This window comes from Capra hircus, chromosome 3, assembly GCF_001704415.2.
Source record: "Capra hircus breed San Clemente chromosome 3, ASM170441v1, whole genome shotgun sequence".
NCBI classification, from domain to species: Eukaryota; Metazoa; Chordata; class Mammalia; order Artiodactyla; family Bovidae; genus Capra; species Capra hircus.
This window is the reverse complement of record NC_030810.1, coordinates 88,698,990-88,714,345: the sequence shown is the minus strand read 5'-3', so window position 1 is coordinate 88,714,345 and position 15,356 is coordinate 88,698,990. Positions and strand designations below refer to the sequence as shown.

Below are 15,356 nucleotides of genomic sequence, written 5' to 3'. Positions count from 1 at the left end.
GACTGATTAAAAGTTTCATTTGTTGAGTCAATGCTTGCTGCCAAATTTTCATATCCTTTATTTTTAGATATAGTTGGTATATAGAAATGCAAGTAGTAGACCTGGTATTAGCAACATTAGACCTTTGAGTTAAGTACCTTCTTTGTTATAACCCACTGCACCTTTGTTCTTTAGAGATGTAACTTTAGTGCTTTAAGGAGATGCAGATTAAAGAAAAACACTTCAGGGGAAACAAAATTAACATTCATTAAGGAAGAGAGCCAAAAAGTGTTAACAAGCCTCTTGGCCAGAAGATAATGTAAATCACCTGAGACCTTTTGTATACAAAATGATATACGGAAAGAATCTGGGTTGCGAACGCTACATAATTTTGTGTTACCCATTGATCTCCGTGTTTTATCAAAAGTATAAAAGGCCTTCTGAACAATAAAGGATGGGGGCCAGTTTCTGGGGCCAGTTTCTCGGACCAGTTTCTCGAACTAGTCTCTCGGCCTGGTTTCTTGGGACTCTGGCTCCCCCCGTGTCTTTCTCTCTCTTTCTTCTTCTCTCCCTTTCCCTCTCTCTGCTTTTTACTTTAACTTTAGGCTGAATCTCCACCTGGGGCGCGGAGGCTCGCCAGGTCTACTTACTTGCCCTGGCTGTTAAGACCCGCGCGAAAGGGAGCTTAAGGCGAGGCACCCTTAGATATTCAAGCGGGCGCCGGTGGCCCAACGTAGATGGTGCAAATTCCTTGTCTGGAATTTTATTGGCCTTCCGCGTAAACCAAGCTATTCAGCCCTCTTCCTCCACTTAATCTTCCTACTACGCTACAGTTTCTTAATCTAATCTTATATTAATAAATAAACAAGTCTTTCCACGCCAACGCCGTCCACCCTTCGAATTCCCTGGATCCACCGGGGCTGGACCCCGGCAAGGCTCCCCCATCCCTGGGATTCTTCAGGCAAGAATACTGGAGTGGGTTGCCATTTCCTTCTCCAATGCATGAAAATGAAAAGTGAAAGTGAAGTTGCTCAGTCGTGTCTGACTCTTCGTGACCCCATGGACTGCAGCCCACCAGGCTCCCTGGTCTGTGGGATTTGGGTCCTCATATATGCAAAGCACTGAACTTACAGTTTTTCATACAGTTTTTATCTCTTTAAATCATATAAAACCCTATGAGGTGAGTTCACGTGTTACCTCCATTTTACAAGTGTGGGAGCTAAAGCTCAAAGAGCTGACTAACTGCTCAAGATGCTAGAATTTATGCTTCTTGACAGTGGGATTCAAACTTTGGCCTGGCAGAGTCCATAGCTGAGCCTTTTTAACACTACACTATGCAACCCTCCAAATCACTAATCTCATAGCAGTAGGATTCCTGCTGCCCTTCAGTGTTTCTTCCTCGTACTCAGTCCATGTGGGGCTGAATTCCAGGAAGAGGGGCCGAGCACGGCCCTGCCCTCACCAGGGCTGGTGGTGGACACCCCGTCTAAGCCAGTGTCAGAGGGAGTTGTTCCTTTGTCGGATCTGAGAACTGTGGCTCTGCTGGGCGGGACAACAGGGGATGCTGGGGTCACTGTGACACTGGGCAGCTGCCTATTAATCACTGGTTTTGTGTGTGTGTGGCTGGGCGGTATCAGCACTGTCCCAAAGTTGTACCTGGGGAATCTCATATAAAGGGGCTCGAGCCCTAGGCCTGCAGCTGTCAGACCACAGAGATGGGGAAGCTGCTGCTGTGGATTGGTGAGTGTGGTGGGTCCCAGCCCCTCAATGTCTCTTAGTTCAGGAGGCTTCAGGAGGCTTCATAAGCTTGTTGTCTCACTGTTACCCAAAGGAGCATCCTGGGACTTGGGGGCCAGGATTAGGTAGAGGTGGACAGGACACGGTGAAAGGAGAAGTGATCAGAGCAGTGGTTCTCAACCTTTCTCACCTGTGACCAGTTAATCAGAGTCTCTGAGGGAGGAACCAGGATATCACTACTTTTAAATTAGCATCCAGGGTTGAGAACTTCCCTGATGGCCCAGACAGTAAAAAATCTGCCTGTAGTGCAGGAGACTCGGGGTCAATCCCTGAATGAGAAAGATCCCTTGGAGAAGGGAATGGCTACCCACTCCAGTATTCTTACCTGAAGAATTCCATGGGCAGAGGAGCCTGGTGGGGTACAGTCCATGAGGTCACAAAGATTCGGACATGACTGAGTGACTAACGCTTCCGGGGTTGAGAACCACTGGCCTGAACCTTGCTGGGACTTTCAGTGCCATGGTTGTCCCAAAGCCTGTGTGTCTGCATGTAGAGTATATTGGAGTGGGAAGGAGCTTAGCTAGATCTGGCTTCACCCGCTCTGTGTAGAGAAGAGGAAGGAGGGAAGGGTGTGTGTGTCTGCATTTGTGGGAGCTGGAGGGTGAGCTGGGTGTGTCACTCTGGGTGTACCCGTGAATCTGCATGTGTTTCTTCCTTCGTCTCCTGCAGGGCTGCTCCTCATGCTGAAACACCATGATGGTGAGGAAACTGGTCCTCTCCAGAGCCGGGGAGAGTGTCCACTGAGAACTGCTCCAGATCCAGTGTCCCCTGTGCCTGCCTTGGCTCTGTGTTGGGGATTATTAACCCAGTGTGGCTCAGCAGCAAATTCTCAGTCACTGTTGGGTCTTCTCTGCCAGGATCCAGACTCTCAGGTCCATTCTGACCAGGGTTTCATGAGGCTTTCTTTCCCTGGGGGACCCCAGCCGTGGGGGATGGACCTGCCCTCAGTGTAGCTTTGAGGGGATGTGTTTGGTGGGAGTTACAGTGGATTGGCCTCTAGAGAAGTCTCCATGCTGCTGTGGATGCTGAGCTCCATCCCCACTTGGTTTCTATCAGTAATGCCTGCTGTCCCCTGCCAGGTGCTGCCCACAAGCTGGTGTGTTATTTCACCAACTGGGCATTCAGTCGGCCCAGCCCTGCCTCGATCCTGCCCCGGGATCTGGACCCCTTTCTCTGCACCCACCTGGTATTTGCCTTTGCCTCGATGAACAACAATCAGATTGTTCCTAAGGATCCCCTGGATGAGAAAATCCTCTACCCAGAGTTCAACAAGCTCAAGGAGAGGTGTGTTCACTGTGTGTGTGGGGGCTGTATTTTACAGGTAAAGAGGAGTAAATCTTTTCTTCTGTTAGTCGTCACCTGTCCTCTGATCCTTGGGTCCCTCCTCCTGTCAATGGCTCTCTGTAGTGTCCCTGCTCTGGGAGTTCCCCATTGATCAGCACTTTGAGTTTGTCGTTGCCTCCCTGCCCTTGTGGCTGCTGTGCCCCTGCCTAGAATATGCTCCTCTCTCTTCTCTGCCTTGCACCCCAACTCACCCTTCAAGCCCAGTGCTCAGGATTCTATTTTCAAATGCTTCGGAGAGAGCTGCGTATCACAAAAGCTTCACAAATGCTAGTGTTTCATTACCCTTTGTCACCTGCAAATGAACCCCAAGGGAAGGGCTGGTGTCTATGGTCTTTGTACACCAGTGGCGGGGTCAGCGCCCAGCAGAGAGCTGGTGCTCAGTGTTCTCTCCCCAGGCCTCCTGGGCTGTCCTCTGCAGGGAGTGGTCTGTCGCTGTGTGCATGGTTGTAGAAGGGCAGAGAAAATCCATGTCACTAGAGCACAGCCTCCAGAGAGGAGAGCAGGGAGCTTGTCCGTCTGTTCACTGCTGTGTTCAAGCACCTAAAGCAGTCAGAAAGTGAAAAGTGAAAGTGAACTCGCTCAGTTGTGTCTGACTCTTTGCGACCCCATGGAGTGAGGCCTGTCAGGTTCCTCTGTCCATGGGATTTTCCCAGCAAGAATACTGGAATGGGTTGCCATTTCCTTCATCAGGGGATCTTCCCAACCCAGGGATCGAACCTTGGTCTCCCACACTGCAGGCAGACTCTTTATCATTTGAGCTACCAGAGAAGCCCAAAGCAGTCAGAGGCACATATTAATTGTTCAATGAACGTTTGTTGACCAAGAAAGTGAGTGAAGAGAAAATTTAGGCTGCTTTTTCTTTTCCTTTTTGTGGGACTGTCATGCGATTTTGGAGTTTGCGGGGCTTGGACAACCTGGGGTCCTGGGTGTGATGACCTTTATGGGGGTTGGTTGCTGTCTCTTTTATCCTTCTTCCCCTTCCTTGGCTCTGCTCCTTTCTCCCTTAGGTTACTCCACCCACTGTCCCCTTTCCCTCCCCCTCCTCCCATCCCCACTACTTCCCACTGTTCCCCAAATGACTGATGAGAACCCAGCTCACCAACTCTGTCTCTCATCACAGGAACAGGGGGCTGAAAACACTGCTGTCCGTCGGGGGGTGGAACTTCGGCACCTCGAGGTGAGTCTGTGCTGTTAGGTCTCATCTCTGGGGTGGGGTTGAGGTGATGGGTCAGGGGAGCAGGCCAGCTTTACACTCACTGTCTCATGATTGCTAGGGGAAAGGATTAAAGTGGCTGTTTGCATTCCAGATTTGTAGGGAAAAAAGCATGAGAGAGCGCTTAGGGAGCTTACCGTATTTCACCCAGGTGTCCCTGTGAGGTGACCAGCTGGGGTGATGATCAGGTAATGGAACCAGGCCTGCCTAAGTCTGACTCTGGTTAATATTGCATGTAGGACTAGCTCCAAATTACTTTAAGTTCTGCTTTACTATACTAAAGATTTTCCAATAGGGTCTTCATTATGGAAGAGAAAATACTACAAAATATAGAAAATAGTCAAACAGCCAGTGAATAGAAGAGCAGAGACTCTTGAACCCCTGGTCAGAGCCTGGCGCTCTTTGCCACTTTATGGGCCCCTTAGCTCAGAGATCTTTCTGGAAATACTTGCCCTTGGCTTATTTTCCCTCCCCTTATCTGTTTAGGCAGAGGGTCAGCACTTGGCCAGGAGTAACCAGGTTTTCAAAGGCAGAGCTGTTCTGAACCACTGTCTCTACCCCGGGCTGAGTGTTGTTTCCATCTGGCAGGGGCAGGGGTGGTTTGCTAATCCTCCCTGGAGCCTGAAGTCCAGGACTTGGTAGAGCTTTAAGAGGGTTTGAGTGTTTCAAAGCTCTGCCTTCCTTTCCGTAGTCACATGTAAACCAAAGAACCTTGCAGGGGAGTGGTTGGGGGGAGCACGGTCATGCCGAAAGCACTCCTGGCCTCATCCCTGTTCCCCCTGCAGGTTTACCAAGATGCTGTCCACGTTTTCCAACCGGGAAAGGTTTGTCAATTCAGTGATCGCCCTCCTGAGGACACATGGCTTCGACGGTCTGGACCTCTTCTTCTTGTACCCTGGACTCAGAGGCAGCCCCGCGCGTGACCGCTGGACCTTTGTCTTCTTACTTGAGGTAAGGTTGGCTTGGCAGATCCTGAATCCAGAAGTGATTCTATTTTGACCATGTCTGGGCCCCGGGCACAGGAGGAGCCTAAGACCAGGGTTGGACAGGAGAGTGGTGTGGACAGAGGGCTGCTGAGCAGGGGCCCTGTGGAGGCCTTTCCCCCGGTCACCACTGGCCTGGCCCCAGCCTTCCAGCCTGAGTGACACTTTCTCCATGCATCCACTGGACTCCCTCAGGCAGGCTGCTGAACTCTGCTCCTGGGCCTGCAGCCAGCCCTCTGCTCAGCGACTTACCACACTGGCTCACGTCCCCGTTTCTCAGGAGCCTGTGGGCAGGGCCTGTGTCTGACTCTCCTGGCTCCAGGGGCTCTGTTATTGCAGAAGATTGTTTCCTGGATGACTCCTGCTTTCCCCGACTCCACTCTGCTTTGTCCATTTCTCTCATTTGCCTCTCTCTTCCCAGGAGCTCCTGCAGGCCTTCAAGAATGAGGCCCAGCTCACCATGCGCCCAAGGCTGCTGCTGTCTGCTGCCGTCTCTGGGGACCCCCACGTCATCCAGAAAGCATATGATGCACGCCTTCTGCGCAGGTGAGTGGGTCCTTCTTTGGTGTTGGGGGAAGGAACACTGGAGGGAAGAAGGCATCTTGGGCTCAGAACCCAGAGGTGCCCAGCACTGTCCTGGAGCTTCGATTTCCTGCCTTGCTGTGAGAACACCTATGGGAGGTGGGCCTAGCAGGAACATAGGTGGGGACAAGGATTATTCCTTATAGCCCAGGCTTTCCTGAGGAGATCAGAGGGAAGTGATGGCGCATCAGGCTACACCACAGCATCCTCTTGGGTAGAGATCTGCATTACCCATAGCTGGGCCTCAAGGAGTGAATCCAGGGGCCTGGCCTCTGTTTTCCTGGAGTCCCCTGTGGATGTGCACCAAGTGCCAGATGGCTGGCATCAGAGACATTTGTGAATTACCAACTACTGCCTCTGAAATAAAAACAGGAATGCCAAGTCAGGGCCTGTTTTCAGAGCAGAGATCTTCATGCCAAAATCACAAAATCAGTCAAGGAACACTCATGCATGCTAAGTTGCTTTAGTCGTGTCCATTTCTTTGCAACCCTATGGACTATATAGCCTGCCAGGCTCCTCTGTCCATAGGATTCTCCAGACAATAATACTGGAGTGGGTTGCCATACCCTCCTCCAGGGGATCTTCCTGACCCAGGGATCGAACCCATGTCTTTTATGTCCCCTGCACTGGCAGGAGCTTCTTTACCACTGATGCCACCTGGGAAGCCCCAAGAAAGCCTATAACTTTCAGGAAATGCCAGTTCTTTACTAATTTTCTCAAAGCTTAAGAATCAGGTATTTACAGATATGAAAGCTGAGTTAGATGCAGAACACAAAAGGTGAATGGGGGTGTTTCTGAATGTGACTTTATTTAGGGAGCGTGGTTTCAATGGAGAGTGGTTAGGCAGGAAAGGTGGACCCCAGTGGAGGGAGTTGCCTAGTGTTGGTCTTAGAGCCATGCAGGATTGAGGGAGTTCATCTTCACCAGGCTGGGTCACCTTAGACAAATTAGGTAACTGTCTGAGTTTTAACTTCTTTATTTTATGTGTTTACTAATGGCTACACTGGGTCTTTGTTGCTGTGTGCAGGCTTTTCTCTAGTTGTGGCGATTGGGGCTGCACCTTAATTTCAGCGCACAGGCTTCTCATTGTAGTGGATATCTCTTGTTCGAAACACGGGCCCTAGGTGCTTGGGCTTCAGTAGCTGTGGCACATGGGCTTGGGGCACGTGGAATCTTCCCAGACCAGGGCCTGAATCCATGTCTCCTGCATTGGCAGGCAGATTCTTACCCACTTGACCACCAGGGAAGCCCTTCAATTTCTTCATTTTAAAATAGAGACAATTGTGGCTAAATTGGCTACATTAAAATTAAATTAGATGATCCATGCTAGCCTCTACACTGTGCCCTGATAAGGCTCAACTGCACTTCGCCATCTGGAAAGTTTTCTGGAAGAGGTGGGTTCCAGTGGCTCCTGCAATGGTAGAAAGATGGATGCGCTTTTGTGCTGTCTGATTACACATGTTATTTATGCAGACCTCTGCTGCACTCGTATCAGCCAGAACGCCTCTGTTTCCTGGTTTGATCCCGTCCACTTTGTTTCCTGGTCTGACCCCTTGGATACTCTCTGGAGGGCATAGGTCCTGACACACTGCTGTCCCTCACTGGCTGTGTGTTCTAGGGCAGCCTCTCACATGCAGGGCACAGCTTGGGCAGTCCTCATGGGCAGAGACGGCAGCGGTGTTGGGTAGCCGATGTTCAGCGAGTTAGCTACTTGGTGCTGTGAAAGTCTAGCTAGCATGATCTTCATACTTCCTCTTCTTGCCTCTTACAGACTCCTGGATTTCATCAGCGTCTTGTCTTACGACTTACATGGAAGCTGGGAAAAGGTCACAGGACACAATAGCCCTCTGTTCTCTCTGCCTGGAGACCCCAAATCTTCGGTAAGAAAAGGAAAGCTGTCAGGCAGCCCAGACGTGCACCCCTGAGCCAGGCCAGTGGCTCTTGGTGACAAGGAGGTATTGTGTTCTTCCTCCCTACAGGCATATGCCATGAGCTACTGGCGACAGCTTGGGGTCCCCCCCGAGAAGCTCCTCATGGGGCTCCCCACCTATGGACGTACTTTTCACCTCCTCAGAGCCTCTCAGAATGAGCTCGGGGCAGGAGCTGTGGGACCAGCATCTCCAGGGAAGTACACCAAGCAAGCTGGCTTCTTGGCTTATTATGAGGTGACGGGAATGGGAACCTGTGTCTGTGAGTTAGGGCTCCCCGACCCGAGCCCAGGGCCAAAGCAGGGACAAGGGACCAAGGCAAGACTGAGGGCTAGAGATAGGACAAGGAGGTGGTTTGCTGTGGTAAGGGACATTCAGTCTCTGGGATATTCTCTTTTCTTTTGGGGAAGTTATTTGAGTCCTTTGTAAGAGGTGAGGGACTGGGTGAAGTCTGAATGGAGGGGGACAGATATTTCACTCTTTAGAAGATTCTTAAATAATATTTAAGTCAATCCTGAATTACTATATGGCCTAAATGAACCTAATTAATATTTGCAAGATATATATATATATATTTTTTTTCAAAAGTTCAAACATTTTCAAAAGTAAAAGAATAGTATAACATCCTCTTATTCCCTGATTCCCAGATGCCCTTCACCCAGCTTCAGTCATTAACCACTCTTGGCCAGTCTTGTTTTTTCTCAATATTGTTTCTTCTCCCTGATTCCTTCCTTCTCACTAGTAGATTATTCTGAAATGATTCAAAGACATCCCTCATGACAGATTCTTTCTCCTCTACCTCAATTCCACCCCCTAATCCCCATCTCAACAAAGCTTGCTCTAGTGGAGGAAAGAGCCACGGACCCAGGGCAACGTGAAACACAAGGGAAGATAGTAAGAGGCATGGATTGCATGGCTGTAAGGATCTAGATTAGGTGAATTCTGTGCAGAGCTGTGATGGACAGTCAGAGTCCTGATGGGTGGGAAGGACCTTCTAGGCAGAGGACAGCCGACACCAGAGAGCGAGCTGTGTCTTTGCCTGTGGTGGTAGTGGAGGTGCTGGTGTCTCTCCAGTCTCTGCTCTGTCCTGACTCCTGAAGATGTTTCCCTGATAATCCAGTGAAGCATAGTTATGCATGATGACTTAGTCGAGGGAGTGTTCTTGAAGGACATTACGTGAAAGAGATTTTGATAAACTTTAAATGACCACCCCCACCCCCAAAGGAAAGACTTTTACACCTTAACTTCGACAGCCCAAGTTGAACATGTCTACATCTTTGTGGCATATGGTCTCCAGCTCAGGGCTGGGTACCCAATCCACACTCAGTGCTTTCTTGATTATAATAACCTAGCTCTCCCTGCATTCTAGGCCTTTACAGTTACTATAGATTCAAAAGTTAGTTTGATAACTGCCTAGATGGGGCAGTTTATGTTGGTTTTAGTAAACAGAGGAGACACTTACTCATAAAAAGTCTTTGAGAAAGGAACAGGTTTGGTCAAAGGTCAGGTTTGTTCCTGTAGTAGTTTGGTATTGATTTTACCAAACCCTGGTTTGTTTTCTTAAGGCTGTCCCCCACTCCTTAGTGTTCTTTTTGTGTATCCATCACAGATGTCATGGAAGGAATGTTCAGTAGTAGGGATTCTTTGGAATAGACAGGAGGTCCTTTGTGAGTGGCTTCCATACCCCCTCTTTGGTCTGCCTTCCTGTCACCCCCTGGTGCGGGATTCCTGGGTTCTTTTTCCTTGCTGTTGCTTCCCTCCGTGGCACTTCATAGAACTACCCTGGGGATCTTCCTGGCAGGTTTGCTCTTTTGTCCAGAGAGCGAAGAAGCGCTGGATTAATGATCAGTATGTCCCATATGCCTTCAAGGGGAAGGAGTGGGTTGGCTATGATGATGCCATCAGCTTCGGTTACAAGGTGAGACCTTGGTCCTTTCTTGCTCCAGCCTAGTTTTCCTCTGGCTTCTGTGAGGCCCTTGTCCGTACTGTGTGTTTGTGTGTGTGTATGGGTGTGTGTGTACTGCATGGAGAATGAAGGTGAGAATGACTATATTAGATGAGTTTTAGGCATACCAGATCTAACTGGAGCTTCCCAATCAAACCTGCCCCAATCATCTTATTTTAAAAAGGAGGATTTATGGAGACACTTGAATGCTGATGAAGGTGTCTGGCCTTCATCCTGTATGCATTTTCAGGCAAAATCAGGTTTCTGAGCCAGGTATATGATTTGTGAGTTTGAAATCTTTAGACTTTGGTAATTGTCACCACCACTGCACCCCGTATCAACAGTGGTCTATGATATTGAACCTGGCGAGTTTTTGTTTTTTTAATAGTGAATTAAAACAGAAAAGACATGTTCCAGTGTTTCCTTAACCTGCCTCTGCTTGGAATCACCTAGATTAGATGTAGACTTAATAGATGTAGAAATTCTTAGTTCCAACCCTGAATATTCATCAGGTCTTAGAAAGAATCTGGAAACTGTTTGCAGTATATCCCCTTGTGATCTACTCTAATCTGTATGGCACTTCGGGTGTGCACGTGTGAAATGATAAGGGTCTGGACTAGGGAGTTTAGGAGGAGAGGCCATTGATGAGTGAGCAGTTGTCAGAAGTCTGTCACTGCCTGGATGTCGGGGTTTATAAGTAGAGGGATGTCACAGTGTCTCCTCTCATAAGTGATGTGGAAGTCACTGGTGTTGGTTGTTCTTTGGGAAACATTTGCGGTAGAAAGCAGAGATAATATGGCGGTTATCATGAAGAGTCACTGTGACTTCCTCTAATCCTGGGTGAGACCCGCTGTGGGGAGAGAGGTAGAGAGCATGACTTTCAGCTTTCAGCATCTTACTCTGTGGTTTGGACACAGAAGACACAAAAAAGGTCAGTGACCCTAGAATTATCCAGTTGGGTGGAATTAAATATATGATCCATAGGACACAGAAGAGGGGGGTTGGACCCCATTGCTGGGGAAAGCCAGAAGCCAGCAGTGCAGGGTGGCCTTGCTTTGAGGGGCAGTTATAGAGCCTTACCAAGCTAGAGGTGGACGCGAGCCCAGTGTAAGAATAATTAAGAGCTCCCATCACAGAATCTCAGCTGAAAGAAACCTTGCAGGTAATCACTGGGAGGCAGTAATCCCTGGATCTCTCAGTGTTCCAGCACTGTCCAGGCATTCTGAGTAAAGCAAATAGGCCAGCTGTAATTAAACAGAAAGGTTCCCCTCCCCTCTCTCCCAGAGTCATCTCCTTACCTGCATGGACTGTAAAATCTTCCCAGAGAGGCCTTGTTTACTTTCCAGAGCCAAGCTAGAGGGGAGGAGGGCAAGATGTGCCTGCTTCCTGTGTCACTTGAGAGTCGAAACTGTGGGATTCTTCTCCTGTGGTGCAGACTCTGCTGCACGTGCAGGTGAATATCTGGTTGCCTCCACATCACTCTTTGGATAATTGGGGAATGGAGAGCAAACTCCAGGTGCTAATCTGACTTTTTACTGTGAGTAGAAATGGTCACTTTTTTGATCTGGAGGTCTGGTGTGTGTGTGTGTGTGTGTGTGTGTATGTACATATAGAACAGGTTAATTTAGCCTATGTATGCATGCTAAGTTGCTTCAGTCATGTCTGATTCTTTGTGACCCTATGAACTGTAGCCTGCCAGGCTCCTCTATCCATGGGATTCTCTAGGCGAGAATCCTGGAGTGGGTTGCCATTTCCTCCTCCAGGGGATCTTCCCAACCCAGGGATCAAACCCAAGTCTCTTACGCCTCATGCATTGGCAGGCAGGTTCTTTACCACTAGTGGCACTTTGGAAGCCCAGTTTAGCTTAGAAGTAGGAGAAAATCTCAGAATCTTCACAGTTTCAAGCGTAATCAGTAGGCTTTGCTGTCTTATTTTACATTTGGGGAAATTAAACCTCAGAAAGGAGCCAACCGATTTGACCAAGTCATTTCCGTCATGCAGATGTTTGCATATGAGTCTGCCTTTTCCGCCAGCACAGAGAGTGCTGGCAAAGTAATAATAAAACCTGGTTTGGGGTCTAAACTCTGCCTTTTAGTTATATCTGTGATTTAAAAAATCATGGACAAAGACTATGTTAATTATCTGTGAAAAGGATATGATATTATCTATTCTATTCCTCTTTTATAGCATCATTTTGGCATGAGGTATGTTGAGGTGATTTTTAAAAAATATAAAGCAATATCTACTGTTCAGTATGATGATAATGGTAATTAGCAGTTTGGGAAGTCAGACAGTACTTAACATTTATGAACATTTACTATGTGCAAAGTATTGCTCCAAATATTTTACATGTGGGAATTAAAAAATTTCTTTTCAAGTTGTGGCAAAATATACGTAACATAAAATTTACCATTTTACTTACTTTTTGTTACAGTTCAATAGCATTAAGTACACTGACGCTGTTGTGTGACTATCACACATCCGTCTCCAGAACTTTCTTGTCTTCGCAAACGGAAACTCCACACACATTAAATAGCTCCTCACTCTTCCCTCACACACCTCCTCTTAATCACCACTCTACCGTCCATCTTTATGAATCTGACTACTCCAAGAGCCTCTATGAGTGGAATCTTAGTATTTGTTCTTTCGTAACTGGCTTATTTCACTTAGCATGATGTCTTCCACTTCCATCCATGTTGTAACGTGTGCATGTAGGAATTCTTTGGGTCCTAAAAATGTTGGAAATGTTATTATCCATTTTTTTTTTTACACAGGAGGCAACTAAGACACATAAAGTTTATGTAACTTTTTTTTAAGATGCCGCAGGTAATAAGCAATAGAGGCTAGATTCCAAGACAGGTTATGTGGCTAACCATCCTGCCATATTGCCTTCTGAGAGTCCATCTGATTTTGCCATTGTACTCAGTCTGGAGGATGGTGAGAACAGCAGGTTGACTGACCACTCCTTTTTTTCAGGCATTTTTCATAAAGAGAGAGCATTTTGGGGGGGCCATGGTGTGGACATTGGACCTGGATGACTTCAGGGGCAATTTCTGCGGCACTGGCCCTTTCCCCCTTGTCCACACGTTGAATAATCTCCTGGTGAATGATGGTGAGTAGCTATGACTTGGAAGCTGGGATTGGCAATTGCACAAGCAGCCACTGGGTGGGTCCCTTCTGTAAGATCTAAAGGCTTTGTTGTGGCAAAATGACAGCGAAGGAAGAGAATAAGCTTTGATGGCCAGGCCAGTCTGCTTTCTAATCTTGGTTTGAATGCATGCTCCATTTAATCTCTCTGAACTTTGTTTTCCCATCTACAAAATGGGAATAATCCTTATACTCATGTCAGTATTATACAAACTAAATGAGATGTGAAATGAAAGCATGCTGGCTCATGGTGAACACTCAATACATATCAGTTTATTTCTGTATTTCTTTTCCTTGCTTTCATGTAACAAACACCAGAAAAAGAAATTAAGTTTCTTTTTGATATTTCTTTGATAGCAGAGACTTCCCTGGCAGTTTGGAGATGGAACCTGGCATGCCAGAGCGGCAGTATCCTTGGAGACAGTCTATAACCCTCATTTTGTGGGAGACCAGGGCTCAGAAAGATAATACAGCTAGTCAGGAGTGGAAATGAGACTCCAACTTAATTCTTTACAACATGATTTCTAGGGCAACCTCCTTTCCCTCAGCCTGGACTTTGTGCTTCCCAAAAGTGGGACATGAAAGATTCTTCCTGTGGATTCCACAGGTTAGGAATAGGCTTCGGGGTAAGGTCTTGCTCAAGGTGCAAAAGTTAAAGCAAAGGCTTAAGCTTACAGAACTGGCAGACTTTTGCTTGGGGTCCCTCAACCAGAAATGTGGCAAACCCCACCGAGTGTCCATGGGTGCCTGGGATCTTGTTGATACGTTTAAGTGGGGAAGCTGGGCTTCTGTGTGCTGAGACTTTATCTGTGTTGACAAGTGGGTGCATTCAGAAATCCTCTGCTTCTGGTTTGGGAGCTGGTACTTCATCCCTGGAGCAGCTCTGGTTCTGCCAGTGACAAGATGGGAAGGAAGAGGTAGGAGTCTCACCCTCTTCTGTTGATTTCTTCTAGAGTTCAGCTCAACTCCTTCTCCAAAATTTTGGTTCTCAACTGCTGTGAATTCTTCAAGAATTGGCCCTGAAATGCCAACTATGACCAGAGATTTGACCACTGGTTTGGGCATTTTGCCGCTAGGAGGAGAGGCTATGGCCACTGAGACTCATAGAAAGTCTGCAACTATGACCACAACCCCCAGAGGTGAGACTGCAACCCCTACAAGGACCCCTCTATCATTTGGAAGGCGCACTGCTGCTCCAGAAGGGAAGACTGAGAGCCCTGGAGAGAAGCCCCTGACCACTGTGGGCCATCTGGTGGTGAGCCCTGGAGGGATAGCTGTGGGTCCCGTGCACCTTCAGATTGGACAGAAGGTCACGCCCCCAGGAAGGAAGGCTGGAGTCCCTGAGAAGGTGACCACCCCCTCTGGAAAGATGACAGTCACCCCTGATGGGAGGGCTGAGACTCTGGAGAGACTTTGACCTCTGAGGTGGACCCTGAGGCCTGGTGGGTTACTTTGGTCTTCAGACAGAAGCTGAAAAGTGGGTGCTGCTCTCTGGCTCTGTCATCTCACCTCCTTGGACAACTCCTCTTGCTTTTGACAACCCCTTTGTTCCCACTGATGAGCTCATTCTTGGGATGACTTGATAACCCTTCCAGTGAGTCCTCTCTGTAAAGAAACTTGGAAAACTCTACTGTGAATAAAGGATCCTAGAGTCTGTTGTGGGCAGAAGCTGGGGGAAGTCCTTATCTTTTCTTCTTGGTCCCTGACAGAAGCTGCCTGTGCCCAGCCATTCATGCATCATTCTTGGGGCAAACAGGCCCCAGGTCATAGTGAGTTAATCTCTTCTCTCTTGAATAAACTAAGCATAAGAAGCCAACTGAGTTCTCTGAAGTTCTTTTCTTGAACTGACCAGTGGTCGTGAATTGTCAGTTTCTTTCTTTCAAGGTCATTTTCCCCTCCTGTAATTTTTGGAAGGAGGGAATTTGTGTCTGTCCCACCCTGATATTTTCCAGTGTTGATTATGTGCTGTCTTTGCAGTGAACACTGCTGACTTCACTGATGGTCAGAGCCAAAATCTCTAGAGTTTTCCCTGTTGCTGAAGGGTGCTGAGAAAAGGAGGAGGGAGTTGTATCTTCCAGTTATATTCCCTACTTTGGAAGTCTTAGTTATCTGTGATAAAACACCTTCACCTGTTCTCTCCACAAGAAGTAGTGGAGGGGTGACTTCCCTTGTGGTCTAGTGGTTAAGAATCTGCCTTCCAGTTCAGGGGACATAGGTTTGATCCCTGGTTGGGAAACAAAGATCCCACATACAAGGCCAAAAAAAAAGAAAAAAGAAAAGAGGTGGTGGAGGGAAAGATGCAATCAGTATATTTTAAGTTACCTGCATACTCCTCCTGGGTCCCCTCCATAAACCCCAGTTCCTGTACTCCACACTGTTACCCACCTATGGAGTATTTTTCTGGGCATGATTGACCCTCATAAGTCAGGATAGACACA

At 47.9% G+C, this 15,356-nt stretch overlaps 1 protein-coding gene across 1 annotated transcript; it reads left to right on the top strand.

Annotated features, from left to right (window-relative positions):
- OVN (oviductin) lies at positions 1,695 to 14,667 on the top strand. Its single transcript, NM_001285584.1, is given in 11 exon segments — positions 1,695 to 1,719; positions 2,446 to 2,475; positions 2,856 to 3,060; positions 4,241 to 4,297; positions 5,119 to 5,284; positions 5,738 to 5,862; positions 7,670 to 7,778; positions 7,878 to 8,063; positions 9,628 to 9,744; positions 12,748 to 12,883; positions 13,872 to 14,667. Coding segments are annotated over 11 exon segments (1,620 nt in total). The 3' UTR covers positions 14,336 to 14,667.